Below are 23,922 nucleotides of genomic sequence, written 5' to 3'. Positions count from 1 at the left end.
GTCATCCCCTGACTTGTACTTGGGAGCATCTAGCTTGAGGTAGTCTGTCATCTTTACCTTGCTCCCATCGACTGAGTTAGGCCTAGGAGGTTGAGTAACTGGGGCTGCTGGTTCTGTAGGTGGTGGAGGTGGAGGTGCAGCATTCCCCGAGGTGGGGTTTGCCGGGTTTGGATAGAAGGGTGAGGGTGGATAAGCTGGGTACTGTGTGTAAGGTGGATAGAAAGGTGGATAAGGCATGTAGGTAGGGTAGGGGTTAAAGCTGGAGTAATCCGATGTACCTCCCATCGGATACCCTGAACCCTGTGGGAAGGGTGGATAATGGGGTGGAAAACCATACCCCGAGGCCTGAACGCCTCCCTGAGACTCCCCTGTCCCCTCTTCCTCCATGCTCACGTCCAAGTTCCCATCCCTTCTCTGCTCCTCTTCTAAAACCTCCCTCACATCTGAAGAACTTCCTCCTCTATCAGTCCCCCTTCTGCTAGCATCAAAAGACCTTCTAGGGTCCCTTGACACTCTTTCTCTGTTGGCTCTACAAGACATTGCCCTAGGCAATGTAGGAGGACGGGCACTCGTGCCCTCATCCTCAGGTGGCACTCTAGTCAATCGTGCTGATCGACGAGTTCCCCTCATCCTGTTTTTCTGAAAAACAGCACACATCATACAAACATTAGCATCATATGGTTCATGTTGGCACACATGAACCCTCATCACATACATCACATAGCATAGCATATCGTTAATGCACATGCACAAAATCATGGCATTTCACATCATCAAACAAGACAGGACTCCACATCCTATCCTAGTGGACATGATCTCCCTATTGTGCTTGACCTTCTAGAACATCTATGAGCCCGACACTCTAGGTCCGATCCTATGAACCTAGGGCTCTGATACCATTCTGTAACGACCCGAAAATCGGACCGCTACCGGCGCTAGGATCCGGGTCGACTTAAGGCCGCCGGGACCCGTAGCAAGCCAAACATACATCCTGGAAACCTGTTTAATCCCATACATGATCAAGGAAAATACATAAAAATTTAAAACCTTTCTTTCATACATCCAACTCAACCTGAACATATACTGTGTATAGTCATAGTCATAATCATGATCCCTCAGTGGGATCTCAACAATGCCCCAATGGGCAATACAGCATGAGATGAGTTGGCTAACATCTGTATCATCAAATAACTAAGATCATGCATCAACAAGGGATTACAATACTCATAGGGTCAAGCACATCTATAACCTCAAAAATCTCATTACATAACATACTGAAATCTCTCACATTACATCATAGTATAATTGTCATGTCCACAGTCTAACTATTACATAAGCATACTTCAAAACTCTGGCTAACCTCCTGGTCTACCCTGTACCTGCACATCTGGGGTTAGGGGAGAGGGGTGAGCTACAAAGCCCAGTGAGCAGAATAGTGAAATCATATATTAAAATTTTCATGCCATTATGAAATGCAACACATCACAACAAATCACATCTCGGATGGTATTGTCACCTATAGTCCTCTACATAGTCCAACTGTGCCGGGACGTAGAATGGGTACAACCGGTCTTTCTCTTAACATAACATGTCATACAGTCCAACTGTGCCAGGGACGTAGAATGGGTACAACCTAGACTTCCTCTTACATCGTGCCAGGGACGTAGAATGGGTACAACCTGGACTTCCATACCATATCATGCCATAACATCATCATATCATATGAGGACTAAAGGATCATCCAATACCCAATCCACATCAACATCATAAATGCAATGCAACATATTCGTGAATACTAATGCAAACAACCTACTACATCTCATGGCATTCATGATGCATGGATCATGCTCGAAATTCATATTTCAATTAATTTAAAACTTAAGGTTTATTCCACTCACCTCTGGCTAGCTCTGACAACTCTGTAGCAGCTGGCTCACTGCTGAGGTCCTCGGTTCCTCGGGTCCAAACCTACACAGGTGGACTCCAATGAGGGACCAAACATACACAAACATAACTATAACATACTCCCCAAAAACCCCCTAAAACATCATGAAAACATCACATATAAACATGCAAGAAATGGCTGAACAGGGCACTTTCGGTGGCAGGTTCGGCGGCCGAAAGTCCCTCCAGAGCCGAAAGTCAGGCAGGTTCGGCGGCACCTTCGGCGGCCGAAACTCCCAGACAGAGGCAAAACTCATGCATGTTCGGCGGCACCTTCGGCGGCCGAAAGTGCCAGACAGAGACGAAAGTCTCCTTTCGGGGGCAACTTCGGCAGCCGAAAGGCCTGCCTCCCCAGCCATGTTCGGCGGCCGAAAGTGCCTTCGGCTGCCGAACCTGGTTTCTGCCAAAGGGCAGAAACTCGGCTCCTTTATGCACATTTGCCTCCCAACTCTCAAATCATGCATAAACTTGTCCTAAAACATGCATACACACCATACATCACACCTAGGGGTCTCAAACTATCATATACCCCAACTACAACACTTCAACACACAAAAATCAACATACATTGTTCATCAAAATATCAAAACCCATAAACTCATCAACAAGCCTAAACATGCATCTCTACCCATAAAACAACTAAATGCTTGTTTAAAACACACAACAAGGGTGGATCCGAGCTTACCTCTTGAAGAAACGAGAGGAAAGGCGACCCTAGCTTGGAGATGGAGAGATTGAGCTCCTTGAACCTCCAAGTATCCAAAACTTGCTCTTTACTCACCGATCTTCAAAACAGAAGTTAAAACCCGTGAAAACCATGGAAGATCTAAGGAAAACACTCAAGATCGAGGGAGGGGTGACGGAGACTCACCTTGGCCGACAACGGGGGAGGAAAAGCTCGCCCGTGCGGACCTAAGGGACCCTTTTATAGTGGCTGGCCAGGCCACGTTCGGGGGCCGAACTTGCCTCCGCATGCATGCCATGTTCGGCGGCCGAACTTGACTTTCGGCGGCCGAACCTGAACTTCCCTCACTCATGCTTTCGGGGGCCTAACGTGCCTCCAAAACGCATGCATGTTCGGCGGCCGAACTTCACTTTCGGCGGCCGAACCTGGGTTTTCCTCCAAAGACTTTTCATGCAAAAACTCATTAAATTTTCATACTTAAAACCATGAAATACCTTAAAACATTTTATGAAAACATGTTTCTACCCTACTAGAGGCTTCCGACATCCGAGATTCCACCGGACGGTAGGAATTCCGATACCGGAGTCTAGCCGGGTATTACAGTCGTGAACGTAGACTTTCACATTTCTTCCTATTTGATCCTTAAAGATCCTATTCATCAGCCGCTGATATGTTGCTCTAGCATTTTTTAACCCGAAAGGCATAGTCCTATAGCAGTACGTCCCATCTCCAGTTATGAAGGAGGTCTTTTCTTCATTCGACCTGTCCATAGGGATATGGTGGTACTTGACATAGCATCTAGAGACGACAAGTAATCAAAACCAACCGTAGAGTCACCATTTTATTAATATATGGGAAGGAATAACAATCCTTTGGGCTGGCCTGATTTAAATCAGTGAAGTTTATGCACATTCTTTATTTTTCATTGGCTTTTTTTAATACCACAGGGTTGGCTAACCACTATAAGTACATGACTTCTCTAATAAATCCGGCTTCCTCTAGTTTTTGAACCTCTTCCTTTGTGGCCTGTTGCTTTTCCTTCCCAAACACCCTCTTTTTCTGCTTTACCGGCTTGGCCCCAAGGAGAATGTTCAATTTGTGGGTTATCACCTCAGGATTGATTCCTGGCATGTCTGAAGGCTTCCAAGCGAAGTTTGAGGCATGTTCTCTGATCACAATGATGCTACCTCCTTTTGGTCCTTTTCAAGGCTTGAGTTAATGCTGAAGACCTTCCCACTTTCTTTCTCGGACAGTGGAAAGGTCTCCAACTTATCTACTGGTTCAGTCCTAGCCTTCTCCCTTTCATCCCGGACCTCCATGACTTTAAGGTTTATCTCTTCTAGCTGGGTGCTTAACTCCTCTACCGTGGCAGGTATACAGCTCTGACTTCCTCCTGTCTTTCTCGAACTACCTCCACCGCTACTTCCGTCGAGAATTTCATGGCCAGATATCGGATGTTGGTCACTGCTTCAAAGTCATACAGCATTGGTCTTCCCAATATGATGTTATAGTTCAAGGAAAACTTCACCACAAGGAATACCGTGTAGTGAGTTTGGGATAGGGGTGGTTCTCCCAGGGTGAGGGCTACCTTTACCTTCCCCTCCACTGCCACTGGAGTCCCTCCTATTCCTTTAACTGGGGCTTGGTCCCTGACCAGCTGTTCCTTTGGTATATTCCTCTGCTGAAAGACCCAGTAGGGCAGTAGATTCACTTTGCTGCTGTCATCTACTAGAACTTTTCGGACCCTGAATTTGTGAATGACGACCTCTATGACTAGAGCGTTATCGTGGGACATCTGCACTATCTGGGTGTCCTCTGGAGAGAAGGAGATGATTGCTGGGGAATGCTCTACTGTTTGCATAACTTTAGTACTGTCCCTTACCCATTCCTATTTCTCTTCTTTCCCCTTCTGTTTATACGGTCCCCAGTTGCTCTCACAATCATGTTGATTATCCTGCTGGAGCCGTCATTCACTGGTCCTCCTATCTGCCTCCGAGACCTTTTCACCGTTGCGTTTTATTGTGGTCTTTGGCCTTCTGGCTTTTTTACAAGAATCCTAAGGTATTCCCTCTTGATGAGCCTTTCTATCTCATTTATTAACTGATAACAGTCGTTGGTGTCGTGACCATGAGTCTGATGGTACTGATAGTACTTATTCGGGTCCCTCCTGTTCACGTCTGCCCTCATTGGCTTGGGCCACTATATGAAGTCTTTGTCTTGGACAGCTACGAGCACCTCGGCTCTAGACACGTTCAGGGGAGTAATCACCTCAGAAATCCGGAGTTGGTAGGGTCTCTGCTCCTTCCTCTCCTACTGGTGTCTATTTAATGCTTCAGGCTCCCAGTTCTGTCTCCTCTCTTGTCTGTCTAACCGTTTGTCCTTCACAATCTTTCCTTTGTCTCTTGCTTCCCTGGAAAATCTGCTAGTGGTTAAGGCATCGTTTTGTCTTATGTATTTTTCTACTCTCTTCATCAGCTCTTCCAAGATAGTAGGTGGCTTTCTGCACTATGATCCAAAAAACTCCAGAGAGGTGGTCCCCTTTTATATGGCTTCTACTACTCTGGCTTCATCGAGCTCGGGGATTTGCAAAGCCTTCGAGTTGAACCTAGCCACGTATTCCCTCAGGGACTCGTTCCTCCTCTGCCGGACCGTTTTCAGGTAGCTTGTTTTTCTTTTTGTTGGGACCTCGGTGATGAACCTGCTGATAAACACACTGGCTATGTCCATAAAGCATTTGATGCTTCTTGCTTCTAAACTATTGAACCATGCTTGGACTGGTTCGGTAAGGGTGGTGGGAAAGACTTTACACATCAGGGCGTCCGAGTGAGTCTGAAGCTTCATGAAAGTCTTGTAGTTCAAGACATACTCTCGAGGGTTTCCCATACTGTCATACGCGGCCATTGTCGGCATCATGAACTTTTTGAGGATGGTTTCCTGCTATACCTATTCCATGAACGAGGATGAGGTTTGTAGTAGGGGGCTGCTGTTGTCCCGTGCCCCCAATCTCTTAGAGCAGTTGCGGCTAGGATCAAGTCTTTGACTCTTCTTACTAGAGTACATTCATATGCATTACACTCGCTGATCTCTTTAATAACCCTGCCAGTCACTTGCTTTCTATCTCATTACCTTGCTAGCTTGGCTCTCGAAAACAAGAAGAGGTCGCTACTCGAAGAACAACAAGCGCTCCTTGTGCGGGCTGTCACCCTCGCTGCCTGGGGAGACTAGAAGACTCCTTCGACTCTTTCTAGAAGATTTAAATAAGTAGTCTGTTGTTTTTAACTTAATATGTTGTGTTGTTTGTTAACTATGTTGTAATGTTGTGCTCTGCTAGGAGTTGCTCCTTCAGCCTCTCTAGCTTCTAATCTACATTTGTCTCTTCTCTCATTGGCCTTTTTTCCAAGCGATAGTTTCTTTTCAGCTCTTTGCTTTCTGACCTTTTCACTGTCTCAGAAGAATAGCTTTCGGCCCCATCATTCTCGATGAGCTCTCTTACTATCTGGCCTCTTGTTCTGGCCATAGGCTCATTTCTTCTGCTGGTCTCTCCGTCTCTATCACCCATTTTCCTGCTACTTTGTCAAGGGGTTTGGTAGTTCAGTGTGGGTTAGGGCCCGTTAACATTGAATCTTTTAGCTACTGGGGGTATGCTCAATGGGGTATTGGATCCTCTTTACTGGAGCATCTGCCCTAGCCAATGAGCAGTGTTTGGAGTTGGAGAGCCATGTTTTGTAGCTCCTGGTTAGATAGGGAAGGGCAGTTCGGGGCATGGTCCCCATCGAGCTTGGCGAGGGGTTAAATAATACAGGTGGTTGGTTTAGTGGGGTGGTAGGACTGGAAAATGAAAACTGTGGTCCTTCTTGAGCAGAGCCCAAGTCGTTTGGGTGTTTCCGGTGTGGTCTTCGTTGTGATTGGCCATGTGAATTTCAGTGGGTATGATGAAGATGAGAACTCTAGTGACGAAAAGATCTCATTCTGTAACGACCTGAAAATCGGACCGCTACCGGCGCTAGGATCCGGGTCGACTTAAGGCCGCCAGGACCCATAGCAAGCCAAACATACATCCTGAAAACCTGTTTAATCCCATACATGATCAAGAACATACATAAAAATTAAAACTTTTCTTTCATACATTCTATCATACGTCAAACTCAACCTGTGCATGCATTGAACATATACATAATCATATCTTGACCCCTCTGTGGGATCTCATCAATGCCCCCAATGGGTGGCATAACATGTGTTGAGTTGGCTAAACATAGTCATCAATAAACCTCTAGGATCATGTAATAAAAGGGATTACAACATTCATAGGGTCAAGCACAACTTCTAATCCTCAATATCATTACATTACACATCTATACATCATTATACAGTTTGTCATGTCCACATTCTAACTATTACATACATATGACTTTACTCTTCTTGACTTCTCTGTCTAGCCCGTACCTGCAATCCTGGGGGATTAGGGAAAGGGGTGAGCTACAAGAGCCCAGTGAGCAGAATAATAGAAAACAATATTTAAAATCTCATGCCATCATGTAATGCAACACATCACAACTAATCACATCTCGGATGGTATTGTCACCAATAGTCCTCTACATTTCCAAAGTGCCGGGACGTAGAATGGGTACAACCGGTCTTTCTCTTAACATAGCATATCATACATACCAATGTGCCAGGGACGTAGAATGGGTACAACCTGGACTTTCTCTTACATAGTGCCAGGGACGTAGAATGGGTACAACCTGGACTTCCATACCATCTCATGTCGTAGCATCATCATACCATATGAGGACTAAAGGATCATTCAATGACCAATCCACATCAACATCATAAATGCAATGCAACATATTCGTGAATTCTAATGCAAGCAACCTAATTCATCACATGGCATTCATGATGCATGAACATGCTCAACTTTATAATTCATTTGCTTTAAAAACATAAAGGTTTATTCTACTCACCTTTTGCTGAAGCTCTACTGACTCAGAAGCAGCTGAACTCACTGCTGGGGTCCTCGGTTCCTCGGGTCCGAACCTACACAGGTGGACTCAAATGAGGGACCAAACAACTAGAACATAACTCTAAAAACATCCCCCAAAAACCCCCCTAAAACACCTCAAAACAATCATGCAAAAACATGCAAAGGAAGGCAGAACAGGGCAGGTTCGGCGGCACCTTCGGCGGCCGAAAGTCCCAGACAGAGATGAAAGTCTCTTTTCGGGGGCAACTTCGGCAGCCGAAAGGCCTGCCTCCCCAGCCATGTTCGGTGGCCGAAAGTTCCTTCGGCTGCCGAACCTGGTTTCTGCCAAAGGGCAGAAACTTGGCTCCTTTATGCACATTTGCCTCCCAAATCTTTCAACATGCATATAACTCATTCAAACCATGCAAATATACATACATTGGCTCCTAGGGGCTTCAAACTAACTTAAACCCCAACTACAACACACAACAACAACTCAAATCCAACATACATGCTCAAAACATAACATTAACTCAAAAACCTAACTATGAGCTAAACATGCATCCTACCCCATAGATCTTGCATAAAACTTACTTTAAACATGAAATGAGCTTAAGATCGGCTCTTACCTCTTGAAGATCGAGAGAGAGACGTCCTAAACTCGAAGGTGGGAGATTTTGAGTTCTTGAACCTCAAAGCTCCAAAACTTGCTTTAAACTCGAAAATCTTCAAAACAAAGCAAAAGCTTGTGAAAAACTTGAAAGATTTGAAGGAAAGAACTCAGGGATGGTGAGGAATGGCGGAAGGACTCACCTTGGCCGAAAATGGGGAAAAAGCTCGCCCGTTTTCGGCTAAGGGACCCTTTTATAGTGGCTGGTCAGGCCACGTTCGGGGGCCGAAAGTGCCTCCGCATGCATGCCATGTTCGGCGGCCGAACCTGGACTTTCCTCACTTATGCCTTCGGGGGCCTAAAGCACTCCAAAGTGCATGCATGTTCGGCGGCCGAACTTTGAGTTTCGGCGGCCGAACCTGAGTTTCCTCTAAGGGTGTTTTTATTCAAAAACTCATTTCCTCTTTTCTTAAAATCATCAAAAACATTAAAACATTTCATGAAAATATGGTTTTACCCTTCTAGAGGTCTCCGACATTCGAAATTCCACCGAACGGTAGGAATTCCGGTACCGGAGTCTAGCCGAGTATTACACATTTGTTTCCTCAGACGGTGCCAATTGATATTCTGAGATCTAATAGAAAGTTGGATTAGGGTATGTGTTGTGAACTTAGCCCGAATGGCTCATGCCTCCTTTCTTTTATTCTTTTTTCCCTTTTATCCTCTAGTAACGTATAACTATCGCCTTATTACAGTACAATATGTCGTCATTACACAGGGTCGTACGTACGGAAATACTGCATCTTTTCTTATCGTCAGACGACCATTTAATTCCCTCCGGTGCCTGTGTTGACATGATCCAGATGTGTAGGAGTTTGTTGCCTAACTGACCCATCAAATCAGTTAAACTAGATGCCTTCAAGTTGGGCTCAAACTCTGCTCTGTCCGTTCTGCCGGTGTGGGGTCTGGATCGCCCTTACATAGGTGGATCAGCGTATTGGGTTTGAGTAACTGAAACCCAGCCATTATCCGTTGCCATTTTCTTTTTCCAGGTATTAGAGATTTCGTTAACCGGTTTGCGTAAATGCAGTTAGTATTGTACTGTGAAATGTATTAATGTTAGTCGATTCCTCTTTGCCAATTGGCATCAGGAGCATGTGTATCCAGTGAGAGATCGACTCTCATTGCCTGACCCCCTAAACCAAAGAATCTGTAGTGAGAAAAATATTCAAGAAATTCCCTTCTCACGAAAAGCTCATTATTGGCAAGATGAATGATTCAGCTTGTGAAACCTGATAAGTGAACCGGGGAAAAAAAGAGAAAATATTGCATTATCACTTCTTGACAATTTCACTAAAAGCTAAACATGTTGTATCATCACTTCTTGACAATTTCACTAAAAGCTACCAAGCTTTACTTAACCAGATGTTATGCATTTTGTTGATTTGCCAAAGCTTGTGCAAGATATTCAGGAAATGAAAACTCATTCAAGAAAAGGGTAAAGGAGGAAAATGGCATATGAAGAAGAAGAAGAAAAAAAAAATAATGCAATGACTTATTTGGAAGCTTTTGCACAAAGAATGTCTTAAGCAGGCAATGAACTTGGAGGAACAGAGGGAATATGCACCCACTTATTTGTTTCGAAGGTACAAACCAACAGTTGCACCTTTAAGGTATTATATACACAGCTTTTTCTTTTTCTTTTTCTAAAATTATTTCAATTACATGAATCAACCTATGAATAGAGGCTTGTTTTGAATTGGAAGATGAATATTGTACACGTCAAAAGAGAGAACACTAGCTAATTTGACTATGGTGGACGAGAGGTGCTTCCCTGTTGCTCCACAAGACAACTATTCCTGTTGTTCTGCTTTTCCTTTGCAGGGCTTCAGAATCTGAAATGAGCAGAGCAAACTTTCATTGACGCACATAAGTGCACCTGCATTGTTAAATTCTCCACAGTAGTTTGGTGCTGAGAATATAGTAACCAACTGCCTATCTGCAAAGAATTCATACCCATCTTCAACTACCTATTTTCAGACAAACAAAAATTATTTCTTTTAGCCATTGTTTGAAAATGACAGTTAAGCAGTAACACAAATTCTCAAACCATAAGCTAGCAACTAGTGTAGAATGATAGAGAATGAAGACCTGGTGGGCTCGGCATATGAGATCAAGATCATGTTTCTTCAAGAATTCAGCCACTTTATCAGCTCCAAAGGTATAAGAGACACCCCTATCATTTTCACCCCACCCTTTGATTTCTTTATCAGGATCAGCCCATAGGAGATCACATAGAAGGCCCTGATCAGGCACGTCCACTGGCCTTTCTATAGATCTGATCTGATCCAAGCTCTCCATTTCTGGTGAAAGTCCACCATGCATGCATAAAATTTTCTCATCCACCACTGCAGCTACTGGTAAACAATTGAAGCATTCAGTAAAAGTTTTCCACAGACGGACGTTGAAACGGCGCTTGCACTCATCATAAAATCCATATATTCTGTTGATAGATGCACATTCATGATTCCCTCTGAGGAGGAAGATGTTGTCTGGGAACTTCAGCTTGTAAGCTAGGAGGAGACATATAGTCTCTATACTTTGTTTACCTCTATCTACATAATCTCCAAGAAAGAGGTAGTTAGAATCTGGCGGAAACCCACCAGATTCAAACAGCCGCAAGAGATCCGGATATTGGCCGTGAATGTCTCCTGCAGAAAAAAAAAAAAAAAAACAGATAGTAACAAGCAATTTGGAGAGGAAAGTTCATTTTTTTTCAAGTATTAAAGCTACCCATATGAACAAGAAAAGAGAGAAGGGAAGAATAATTAGATACTGTATACCACAAATGTTGATGGGAGCTTCAAGTTCAAGAAGAACAGGCTGAGCGAGGAAGACTTGTTTGGCAGCGAGACAAAGGTTTTTTATTTCAGCCTCCGTAAGCTGAATACGTTTCCCTCTATTATTCCTTCCTTCCAATAACCTATGTATTATCCCTTCCAATCCTTCCATTCGATCCAAGAGGAGATTTCTTCACTCCTCTTGCTCTTTTGTTTCCTTCCTTCTAATTTTGATGGTGGGTTCTTGCTATCTGGTTATTGTCTCTTCCTTCTTGATACATAGAACATGTTGGCATTGTAATCCAAGAAATGAGTATAGAAAGAACTCAGAAAAGTGAACAACAGTAAGCCATGTCTGATTTATGTGTGTATTCTTGATTTCTTGATACATGAAAACTGAATCTCATCATCTAGAGAGAGGGAGAGAGAGAGATTGCAGAAGAAGCGGTGGAGTTGAGATATTTTTGGAGGTTGGGTGGAAGAGGGGCAGACGATTTGTAGCAGAATATAGAAAATTTTGACCGTTTTTAGTTTTTTGCAGTTGGGCTCATGAGGCTCAGCTTTTGCCAACTAATGGATTTCCAAGTGAAGAATAAGCTTCCAATTCCATCCATTTTCCCCGACTTCAATGGTTACCCCATAGACTTTTCATTTTAGGATAAATTTATAATTTAATTTTTTAAAATTATTTTTATATAAGCTAATCTTAAGATATATTTTTTTAATAAAATAATCATTCAATTTAGTACAACAATTTTTTTCACACTTTTTTATTTATTTAATTTTGACTAGGAGGAATTCATAATTCTTATAAATAAAATTGATAATAAAATCATTAGATAAACATGAGTAACGAATATAATGTCACATTCTTTTTTTTTTTTTTTGAAATTGATCTTGTTTCTCAGCCGACATGAAAATTCAAATTCCATTAATCAGAACCAGGCTAAGCAAATCCAGAAACCAAAGACAAGCATAAACATAAAAGTTTCTTTTTCCCCCTACGGAAGATATTGCAAATGATACCAATAATCAAATTTGTGATTCCAATATATCGGTAATGCAGAACGAGTAATAATTGATATCTACTCCGAGTGCAGCAGCTGAGTCCACGAAACAAATCCTATGAAGCACATTTCAATTTCTTCTCTACGAAATTAAACAATTTTTAATATCATAAAATAAAACTTCAATTTCATTCGCTGGTATCTAACAGTTTTGAGAGTGCTATAAAGTCACTTGAACAAAGATTTCATTTCAGCATACAGGTATAGGTATCATATGATAAAGTGCAATTGTTAAATCACCAAGATGATGAACCAATGCAGCTTTTGGGCAAGGTTTCACTACATAGAAGAAGCACATTTCTAAAATACAATCCAAGGATAAAGATACAACGTCCATTGTCCATGCAGCAACTTCAAAATTGAGACTTGTCAAGGTTGTCAAAATAGGGATGATCCATAGCTGCTTTGGCTGATATTCTTTCAGCTGGATCATATTTAAGCATCTTCTGCACAACCCAAGAAGAGAAAAAAGTGTTAGTGAAGCAAACATAACAGGGCCAACTAGATGTGGTTCCCGAACACACAAGCACACACGTATAGTGCAGTGGTAGTAAAATGGATAAAACTGTTATACATTTGTTTTCCCCTCATTCCTGGTGTTAGATCGAGGACAATAGCTACCAAGAAACACAAACGAATTACGACAACATTTAAACCAGCATACTACAAGATCAGCTCCACCCCGTAATGAGTAATGCCAGTTTCTAGGGCCAGGTTTCTGACTTCACGATCATCAACTTTTTGATAATTATGAAAGATCAAAGTCAGATTGGCATCCATATCCTATTTTAAGAAGAGTGTCGCACTTCAGCCGCTCCACGTCTGAGTTAAAGCACCAGATCGAATAAGGTCAATAGAACTAGCAAGCTCATGATTCTCGTAAGATTTAGTCATCATAAATTCATAACTTTTCTCAACATTATGATAGGTCAAAAATAAAATCACAACAAGTCTAGCCGTGCATATTCTTTATAATCTTTAGCATGCCACATTACTCTTCATTAGAAACTGAAAAGAAAATCTAATGTACGATCGTTAAGATCATATTTTGAACACTATTACTTTCAAGTTGCCTTTAGTTTCCTAGACGCTTACAATTAAGAAATCCAGTAAAAGAACTAGCAGTTACCGATAGAAGGTCAACACCCTCAGGTCCAAGTGCTGGAACAGCGCGTGCCAGGTTTTGAGGCTCCCACTGTGGATAGACATGCCAATCACGCAGAGCAGTTACTCCTGGCCATTGCTTTTCAGTTGGCGTTCCTAACAACCTTCAATGGGAATCAAGAAATGAAGATTATAATCATGGCCATGATTGATAATAGGAGATGGGGACTAGAATGACGTGGTAACGGAACAAATAGAAAATAGATACATGAGAACTGCGCAGGGCTAGCAGAAAACTATGAGTTAAATAATCAGTCCTGAAGATATGAGAAATCAAAATATGGGCCAGGACCTGCATTAAATAATCAGCCTTGAATAAAACCATTATGGATCGTGTTACAATTCTGCAAAGTTGTTAACTAGTAAAGGAAATACGAGTTAAAGGACTTGTAACTCGAAAACAAAAATACAAAGGAAGTAGCAAGCAACACAATCAAAGGCTTAAATTACTACCTGAAAATATGAAGCAACTGCTGAAACTCAGAGTCACCAGGAAACAGAGCTTGCCTTCTGACCATTTCAGCTGAAAAACAGTTAACACAAGTTAAGGCCCCAAACAAGAGATGGCAGGCAAGAATTCCACTAAATGAATGCCACTCTAGCAAACCCAGAAATGTTTGATAAAGAATTTCATCGAACAAGGTAAAAAGAATGAATAAGGGTTGGAAGGTGAAAATCCGAATTACCGAATATGCAACCAACGGACCACATATCGACAGCGGTAGAATAATGAGTGGAACCGAGCAAGACCTCAGGAGCCCGATACCAGAGAGTAACGATCTCGTGGGTGTAGCTTTTGAGAGGGACGGTGAAAGCACGACCAAGGCCAAGGTCGGCGATTTTGAGAATACCCTTATCCTGATCTAGGAGAAGGTTCTGGGGCTTGAGATCGCGGTGGAGGACACCATGGCTATGGCAGTGGGCAACACCCTTACAGAGCTGAAAGAGGAAGCTTTGAATTAGACCAGAAGCAAGAGGCCTAGGGTTAGGGCATTTGCGGTGCGAATCAATAAACTTCTTGAGATCAGTGTCAAGATACTCAAAGACCAAGTAGAGATTAGACTTAGAAATGGAATTTTCCTTGTCATCATCGGTGACAGCGGAGGCATTAGCATCGACATACTCGACGGAGAGGAGACGAACGACATAAAGAGACTGAGAGAGCATCTGAAGCAAGGAGACCTCACGGAGAGCGGTGGGAGGAATGCCTTCCTCATCCATCTCTAGTCTGGTTTTCTTGAGAGCGACGAGTTGGCCTGTGGTTTTGTCCTTGGCCTTGTAGACCTTGCCGTAGGTGCCTTCGCCGACCTTCTCGAGCTTCTCATACTTTTCCATGGCTGGCTTCTCTCACTATCTTCAGTAAACCCTAGAATTGAAGTTTGCAACGGTTGTCTCTGAAGGGCGAGAGAGGAAAAGGGGTGGGTTTCGTGAGGATTTTGAAATTCAAATTTATAAGACAGGGAGGGAGAATACTGGCCCAGATCTAATCTAACGGATGGGAGCGTCATGCTCATTTCTCTTTCATTTGAATTTTAAAAAATCTTCTATTATTACCTCGCCTGCACTGCTATTTCCTTTTTTTTATTATTATTATTAAATAAAGGCCTTTTTGACTAAATAATCTAACCTTTTGTATAAATTTTTAATTATATTTATTTTTCTAATTTTGTATAAAATAACTAAATCTTTAATATATATTAATAATAATTGTATCCATTTTTCTAAATTAATTTTAATAAATAAAAATTTATTCATCTAATATAATAGGTGATATTTTTTTTAATTTAAATTACTACATAATTAAATTTTTTAACTAATAATTCACCTCAATTTGTTCAAATTTTCTTCACAATAGTTCCACTAAAACTTTGGTTAAAGGTCGAACTAAACCCATAATAAAATACACGAACACTTCTCATTTAAGTTAAATAATCTTGCATGAAATCACAATTAATCTTTATCATAATCTTACTTTCACTATTTCTTATATTGATTAACGAAAATTATTTTTTAATTTTATCAATAGTGCAATGTAATTTTTAAAAAGTGCAACATATATATTTTTTTATGTTTTTTTTATACGACAATCATTTGAATTTTTCAATTCAAAATGGTGACAAAAAATTTATAAGCCCACAAAAATAGATAAATTTCTTTTTAGTCAAAATTAATTTAAAGACATGAATACAATGAATTTGAATTTTATAGGTTTAATTATTCTATATAAAAATTAAAAAATAGATATAATTAAAAATTTACACAAAAATTTAGATTTTTTTTCCAATTTTTATTTTCTTCTTTTGTTCGAGTACTATCAAATACATTTACATTAGTGGGAAACAAACTAATGAACATAATAATTATTGAACATATGACATGTTTTATTTTATTTATATTACTCATATTTATATTTCTATGCACATCACTTTTTTAAAAAATTAAGTTAATATGAATTAAAATTTCAGAAGTTTTAATTAATATTAGACTTTTTTCCCTTCTTGAATCAAAATAAAATTGAAATAAGAATCGTTTTATCTCAAATATCATATTTTATTAAAATAAATTTCAACTATTGGATTTATTTTAGATTGAGTTAAATAAAAATAAAAACCTAAACTAAAACTAAAATAAAAGGAAACTCCATAATTTACTATACATTTAGATGTAGAATATGAAGAGTTTTAACATAGGGTTTTTTTTTTTTTTGTCAGCATTAAAACTTTGTTTAGACCTTTTTAAAAATCTTACATTCTTCTGAAAGGAAAAAAAAAAAAAAAAAATCGCTCCCAAAGTAAAATGTTGGTCCTTCCAAAGATCAGACCCGTAATTCAGACACAACCGGACAGATCCGCTGGCCACCCTCAGTTCGAGTCGGAGTTGACAGAAGAATCAACTCCCTGTGGGCTTGAACCTATGCCATTGGCAATCAAATAATAATTATTTATCATGCTTCATTATTTTTAAAAAGAAGGAAAAAGAAAAAGACATGCGGTCCCTCTTATCACGATTTTCCATTTTCCCAAGAGATCAAAACGTAAAAAAAAAAAAAAAAATTATTTTTCAGAAAACATTAATGTTAAATATTTCTTGCTAGTGAAGCATGGCTACCATTATATTTGTAGATGAAAGTATGCATTACGCAGCAAAAATAAACACAGCATTCCTGAAAGTGCATCTGAAGTACACTATTAATTCAATTCCATATAATTAATGAGTAATGCATACAAAAATCCAAAATAGGGAGGCCAACACCCCACAAGCAAACTCAAAATTGCTTATTTATCCAGAGAATATGCCCAGCGTAGCCAGGCTTTTGCATTGTGCAGTTTCTGATCAATATTTAAGCAAAACTAACGTGAATTTATACGTTTTACGTCAATCCACTACTTCAATCAGAGTAGGCTCGTAGTCACCAGGTGCCTCAAATCCATGGAGATTTATCACTGTTGCAGCCACATTAGCAAGTCCACCGCTGGGAACATCATTCCGGAATCTGACACCTGCTGCCAATCCAGGACCTCCAATGGCAATGGGCACCTAGAAGAGAAAAAAATAAAATAAAATTGGAGTGATTGAATCAACATCGCGAGATGGATAAACTCTCCATGTTTCCTTCCTGAGGAGTGTATCAATATACTTAGATTTCATCATTCTCATATCCATGTACTCTAGTTCCTCATCTATCATCATGCATAGGACATCTACATTTCATTTAATTGGTTTCCCATAAATTTATATTTTATAGACAATAAGCTAAATAAACTTACTGGCTGAAGCGTGTGTGACGTTAGTATCTGAATTTTGCCACTCTTATCAACAGCTGGTTTCCCAGACTTGTCCCTCTTCACCATGTCCTCAGCATTGCCATGATCTGCAGTGACAACATATATTCCACCAACTTGCTCTATAGCATCAATGATCATCTGCAATCAAAAGTCTCTTTAGTTAGCAGAAAGGCAGTGACATTACATCTTATGTCTACTTTCAAAACATAATTAGCAATCCATTTGGAGTTATTATCTCAAGCGGTACTTGCAAAATTATCAAAACCCAAATAAGAAGCTAGAACTTTTATGATAAATCTTATTCTTTTTAACCAAATCAGAAAATCATATGCACCATAAATGTGTAGTGATTTTTTTGAAATTATCACTTCTACAACAGATTATGATTTCAATTACTAGCTCTACTTTTCTTCCAAAAAAAGAAACAAGAAACTGAAATGGGATTTTCAATCATCAGATGAAAATCCAAACATGCATATTCAATTAATTCAACACTCTGAAACAATGGCAGCATAAATTTAATAAAGATCAGATATACCTTGACAGCATCATCAGCAGCCTTGCATGCCACAACTGTGGCATCAATATCTCCTGTATGTCCAACCATGTCACCATTTGGTAGGTTGACACGAACCTAAAGAGATATGTAAAGCAAAGGTTATTAGTTCTACATGAACTGCAGTATTAATGTCTATTTTAGCACATGATAGTACAATAATTACCTGGTGGAATTTGCGGCTGAGGATAGCATCCCTTGCCTTCTCTGCAATCTCTAGTGCCTTCATCTTTGGTTTGACGTTGAATGTGATTCCAACATCACTGGGAATTTCAACATATTCCTCCATTTCTGGGTTAAAACATCCAGAACGATTTCCATTCCAGAAGAAAGTGACATGACCAAATTTGACAGTCTCACTGTTACATAACAAATCCATTCATTAAAATATTTATTATGAGGCCTAAAATCTCATGCAGGATAGAGTTAACTGGGGAAGTAACTTTTACAACCAACTATACTCATTGAGGTTCTTATCAAGTCCTGCGAAAAATTAAATCACCAACCATTTTTTAACTATTCCACCAAGATATAACTCCAAAGAAAGTTTATCTTTCCTTCCTAAAGGAAGAAAGAGCATTTTGGCATAGTGTATTATAAAAATAAGATATTGCTGGTGCTGGCTCACCTGCAAGCGAATGTGCGAACACCATTATGGACTAAATATTCACCAGAAGTTTTTTCTATCTCTGGTGGTGATACAAGGTAATGGCTTGGAAGCTTCAACTCGCCATCATACTCGAGCATTCCAGCATAACGGATTTTAGGGAATCTGACTCTGTCAAATTTGTCAAACTTCTCATATTCAAGCGCCTTGGCAATCATAACCATACGATCTGCACGGAAGTTGAATGTGACAACAGCATCACCATCCACAATTGGGCCCACTGGCTTGCCGTTCTCATCAACAATGACAAAAGGAGGTAAGTACTGGTCATTGGCTTTGGGTTCTTCCCTTAGTTTCTTGACAGCTTCAAGAGCATTTCGAAACTTATGTGGGGCTTCACCAAGGACCTGAGCATCCCATCCTCGTTTCACAACATTCCAGTCATTCTGCAAAAGAACACAGAAAGAATTGATAAATAAATGGGTAGGACACCAAATCTTTCAGTTAGGTCTCGTCCCAGTGACCAGAATCGCCAGGGATGATATTAGCAGTTGGTCCTTTGTGAAGGCATACAACCTTACCTGCAAATTTCTATTCAGTTACATCATTCATTCAACTTTACCCATCCCAATTCCTTTTTGGGGATGTGATTCAAAGGTATATAGGTAAATGTGAAAATTCAAGAGCACACAACTTCAAAAGGGGGGGGGGGAGAAAAGTTGTGCACAAGTTCTTAAAATTTGGACAAAATACCTCATAACGATCCATTGTAACATGCATGCGGCCTCCACCAGATGCAATCTGTGCATCAACACCTTTTTCACGTAAAATTGCTAGATCTTTATCAAGAGTTTCTACAAAGCCAACACTTGTACCATCTATAACATCACGTCCATCAGTAAGAACATGAACTCGGATTCTTTTAGCACCACGTTCAGCAGCACCTTTTAGCAACAACTGCATAGAAATAGAAAAATGGATGATGAATAAATATAATTTACGAACAAGGACTCTGGCAATAGAGAGATCACAAAAACTCCTCAATTACAAACTCGCCTGCAACTGATCAAGCCTGGAGTGAACTCCTCCATCACTTAGTAAGCCAATAAGGTGTAAAGTATTGGTTGCAAAAGATTCCTTTATATACTTAAATCCCTCTCCTTCAAAGATTTTTCCAGAGGCAAGAGCAAGGTCAACAAGCTTTGCACTGCATTAAAAAGAATTAAATTCTCAAACCTGATGCTAAGTTGATAAAGCCATATATGTCACTAAGAGTACATATTTAGAAGTCCATTCATGTTTTTATCATTCTTAAAATCTTATGAATGAGAAAAAAGAACTGTATAAGAAAATGAGTATTGCTAGCAGCTAACATATCAGTTAGGCAGATTAAGTAACCACTTGCAAACAAATTCAATGAATTGCTGATGCTCTTGAGACACTTCAGAAAATAAGAAGCCAAAAAGAGAATGCACAATGACTGGCATATAAAGAAACCATTAAGAAGCTTTCATTGTTTCCCTCAGAACTAGAAGAATCTAATTAGAAAGTTTCACCTAAAATGAATTTTAAATTTAAGTTCAGACTTCTCAAACTTTCATCAAATCGCACCACCCAGCCAATGCAAGTAAAAACCATAACCTAAACTAAGCATTCTCTTTGCATAATGCATTAAATTCAGCTATCAGATTCTGTATACATTCCATTTACTTATGATATCCATTAGATCTAATAACATAAGAAGGAAGAGGGAAGAGAAGCATACCCTTGAGCAAAAATGCGTCCAGCGCCAAGAGCATTGTGACCAACTTCACTGTTGCCCATATCATCTTCAGTCGGAAGACCCACAGCGGTACCATGAGCCCTAATCAATCTCCACTTCTCAGGAGCAGTCTGCGCAGAACCATGATAAACAATATCAAATGATTGTTTGCTACAAATTCAAAAAACCCCTAATAGAAAACAGACAAATGAATCCAAATTTTAAGAAGCTATCATCAATGAATCGCTCATTAAACTGAGATCCGCAATAGAAGAATACCTTTTTGAAGGAGTCCATGGTGGGAGTCTCAGCAACGTGGATACAGTTATATTCATCAGGGTTAGCCTCACCCCAACCATCCAAAACTACCATTGCAATAATCTTCTCCTTGGGAAGCTTTGGATGATCCGCCAGCTTCCATGTGAATTGTCCAGAGCTCCCCATCTCAATCTATCTCAAAAAAGATCTATGAATAAAATCAAATGAGCAACAAATCTAAACTCCGCCAGATATACACACAATGATAAATCAAATGAAACGAAACCACAGAACAATCAACAGCAAAGTCCAAAACCCAATTGCATTACAGCCTCACCTGAACAGAATTGACCGATATTAAAGCCTTGGGCTGATCAAAATCAAGCAGCGATATACAGAGAAAACCGAAAACCACTTGCTTTGAGGATCCGTGGGTTAATAAAGTGATAAAGTAGGAGTTAGAGTTCCGCCGTTGGTTAACGGTCAGGCTAGGTTTAAGGGTACACTTGGCTTTTCGTCTTTGGACATTTCAAAGTATAACTGCCTTCGTCTCGTCGTGCGTTCCACGTGACTTTTCTAGAAAAAATTGTCGCATTTTTAAGTGGTTACTTTTATTATCTTAAAAAAAAAAAACGAATATTCCGGTTTATCCCCTAGTTTTTCTTCATTGCCCCTCACGGCGTCACCAACTCACCAGCCATATATTTGACGCCGTTAAACATTTGAAACGACTAAAATTTTCTATATATATGTTTTTCCAAATTTAGCTGCATAGAAGAATAAATATTCAACCTATTCAAATAAATAAATAAATAAATATTTCAACAACGAATTTTAATTTAATAATTTATTTTTGTAATTGTTTTGAAATAATAATTTATTTTTAATATGAGACTAGTTGTATTTCTATGTATAATATTTTTTTGTTATATCTTGTATTAGATTGAATATTTATTTTTTGAAATAATAAGCATTCTCTATGTATAATATTTTTTATTAGATTGAATACTTGTTTAAAATTATTTAGATAAAAATAATATTTAACAAGATAACTTAAATTTTTAAATATAAAATAAAAAATAATTAAGACTAATAAATAATTTGCTTTGTGGCAACTTTTTAGAATTTTTGTTGAGTTAGACACTTTTTTAAAACTCAGTTAGACAATTAGTTTACTATTTTTTTTTAATTAAGATAACTATTTTACTATTTAATATTTATGTTTATGTTTTAAAATTAGAATTTTTTTTTTAATTGTAAGAAAAAGGTATAAAAAAATTTATAAAATTTTTTATAAATCTAACAAAAAATAGTTTTAAATAATTATTTTTTATACAATTTAAAATTTTAATAATTTGAAGTTGAAAATGCTTAAAAAGAATTAATGTTTAATAATATGAATTAATTTTTTTATAAAGATATAAAAATTAAGCATAAAAAAAAAGAATTTGCAATGTGATAATTATTTTATCACTTGTATTAAATTATGTGGCATACTCCGGCGAAGCAAATTTTGAACATCAGTTTTTTTATTTTTAGTATCACATTTTACTCGGGAAAAAAAAGGATTTCGACAGCTGGAGATCAGAGACCCGTCTGTTTCAAAGGTTAGGTGCAACAGATAGTCTTTCTATCTTTCCACACCGAACACATTTTCTGCTTAAGTTTTTTTAAGTCTACCTTCTATTCTAAAATTGGCAAGTAATAGCACATTTGTGGAAGGTAGGAAAAAAAAATTTCAAAAAAAATTTAATAATTAGTTTTTTAATTTTAAAAATATATTAAAATTTTTTTATATTTTAAAAATTTTTTCATTAATTTTTTCATAAAATAATTTATTATTTAATTCATATAATTTTAAAAAATTTATAAGTTGGCTTTTTAAATTTTTAAAAATTTTATTAATTAATTATTTCGTATTAAAATTATTTTAAATTTGTTTATAATATTTAACGATTAAAATAAATCAGTAAATTTTTTAAAATATCAAAAATATTTTAAGATAATTTTTAAAATTAAAAAATCAATTAATAAATTTTTATATATATAAGAATTAAGTAGTAATTTTTTAAAAAAAATTATATATATAATTTTAAATGATGGTAGATTATTTAATTTTTAAAAATATAAAATTTAAATTAGTTTTAATACTTCCTGATAAAATTTTTTAAAGCACATCTATTTTCCTTAACATCAATTGTAGTAATTCCTAACCATAATTGAATTAGCATTCCTAAACAGGCTTATATTTCTCTCTAAGAATCCTCTTTGTTTAATGTTTTTTTTAAACAATTTTGTGTGTAAAATAAATGAATTTAATTATTTTTTAACTTTTTTTTTTAAATAGGGGTGGGTAGCCCTGTGCAATCGGTCGGTTCGGTTCGGAACCGAACCGAACCGATAAAACCGAAAACCGATTTGCTGAAATTTTAAAAACCGAAAAAACGGATTCTGAAGGTATAACCGAATCGAATCGAACCGATAAAAATCGGTTCGGTTCGGTTCAAACCGAAATTTTTTTTTTTTAATTTTTTATTTTTAATTTCAAAAAAAATAATTTAATAAACATTCTAAACATTTTCAGATGAGAAAATTGATATATCAGAAAAAAGAAAGAAAGAAAAATTGCAGTAATTCGTAATTGATTGAAGCAGAAAAAAGAAATCCCAAATGGGAACCTCAGCTCTTCTCGTATACATATGGAAGAAGCAGTCAGCTTCAGATGAGCACATGCTCATATCTATTGGCTCATTAAAAATTCACAATACAAAGAAAGAAAGGGAACAAATAAAAAGGCAAACAAAACCAAAATCTCTCTGCATCCCAAACCTATTTACCACTATCTGCACACTACCTGAACCCATCCAACCATGAACCTTTTTTATTGTTTAATGAAATTTTAATCATATGAAACATTAGGTAGAATAAGCTGAAAAGCGGTAGTACCTCTGCTCTCAAGAGATCAGTCCACGGTCGGCGGCGAAACTCACCAAATCGACGGGAAAGAGGTTGATGGTCGACGGTCGACGGTCGGCGGCGAAACTCACCAAATCGACGGGAAAGAGGTTGATGGTCGACGGTCGACGGTCGGCGGTCGGAGGTCGACGAGAAAGAGAAAGAGAGGCCAGGGGGAGGAATCGGGATTCGAGAATCGAGAGAGAGAATAGGGGTTCGGGGGGGAATAGGGTTCGAGAGAAGAGAGGAGACTGCAGAATGTAGAGAACGGGAACGGGATGAATGAAGGGGTTCGATGGATGGGGTTGGGCTGCTGAAGCCGCTTCGATAGGTCAGGCCAGGGGGAGGGCTCGGGCTCAGGCATGGGCTTGGGCCTTGCCAAATCGGTTTTTCGGTTTGATCGGTTATTTAACATATTTAAACCGAACCGAACCGAAAACCGAAAAATTTTAAAAATACTAACCGAACCAAACCGATCATACCGATTAACCGAACCGAAAAACCGAAATTAATCGGTTCGGTTCGGTTTTTCGGTTTAAACCAAAAAACGCTCTCCCCTAGGGGTGGGGGTTGAACCTTTGACCTCACAAGGTTACAAGGATGCACTTTCCACCAGACTAAGTCTCGGAGTGTAATTATTTTTTAACTTACAATATTCATTTCAAACAAAATAAAAACTATGTAAACATTCAATTAAATTGTTTTATTGAATGACTTTCTGATTTGGTG

At 38.7% G+C, this 23,922-nt stretch overlaps 3 protein-coding genes across 4 annotated transcripts; all 3 read right to left on the bottom strand.

Annotated features, from left to right (window-relative positions):
• Positions 1–9,731: 9,731 nt before the first annotated feature.
• Positions 9,732–11,654, bottom strand: LOC110620417 (serine/threonine-protein phosphatase PP1 isozyme 1). Its single transcript, XM_021764145.2, has 3 exons — positions 11,043–11,654; positions 10,351–10,910; positions 9,732–10,229 (listed from the first exon to the last, which is right to left on the bottom strand). Exons 1-3 carry the CDS (start codon positions 11,209–11,211, stop codon positions 10,053–10,055), a joined length of 906 nt encoding a protein of 301 aa, XP_021619837.1. The 5' UTR covers positions 11,212–11,654; the 3' UTR covers positions 9,732–10,052.
• Positions 11,655–12,213: 559 nt separating this feature from the next.
• Positions 12,214–14,719, bottom strand: LOC110620861 (cyclin-dependent kinase B1-2). Its single transcript, XM_021764795.2, has 4 exons — positions 13,957–14,719; positions 13,724–13,793; positions 13,236–13,374; positions 12,214–12,552 (listed from the first exon to the last, which is right to left on the bottom strand). Exons 1-4 carry the CDS (start codon positions 14,603–14,605, stop codon positions 12,460–12,462), a joined length of 951 nt encoding a protein of 316 aa, XP_021620487.1. The 5' UTR covers positions 14,606–14,719; the 3' UTR covers positions 12,214–12,459.
• Positions 14,720–16,430: 1,711 nt separating this feature from the next.
• On the bottom strand, positions 16,431–20,731 carry LOC110620860 (2,3-bisphosphoglycerate-independent phosphoglycerate mutase). 2 transcript variants are annotated; one of them, XM_021764792.2, is made up of 10 exons: positions 20,576–20,731; positions 20,260–20,446; positions 19,984–20,111; positions 19,275–19,425; positions 18,972–19,175; positions 18,240–18,664; positions 17,778–17,970; positions 17,594–17,689; positions 17,038–17,193; positions 16,431–16,807 (listed from the first exon to the last, which is right to left on the bottom strand). In XM_021764792.2, exons 2-10 carry the CDS (start codon positions 20,422–20,424, stop codon positions 16,646–16,648), a joined length of 1,680 nt encoding a protein of 559 aa, XP_021620484.1. In that variant the 5' UTR covers positions 20,425–20,446; positions 20,576–20,731; the 3' UTR covers positions 16,431–16,645. The 2 variants fall into 2 exon arrangements, with proteins under 2 accessions (XP_021620484.1, XP_021620486.1); XM_021764794.2 differs by having other exon boundaries at positions 20,260–20,430; positions 20,576–20,729.
• Between the last annotated feature and the right edge of the window lie 3,191 nt (positions 20,732–23,922).

This window comes from Manihot esculenta, chromosome 8 (assembly GCF_001659605.2).
Source record: "Manihot esculenta cultivar AM560-2 chromosome 8, M.esculenta_v8, whole genome shotgun sequence".
NCBI classification, from domain to species: domain Eukaryota; kingdom Viridiplantae; phylum Streptophyta; class Magnoliopsida; order Malpighiales; family Euphorbiaceae; genus Manihot; species Manihot esculenta.
The sequence above is the reverse complement of the archived record's forward strand: the minus strand, read 5'-3'. Positions and strand labels throughout refer to the sequence as shown.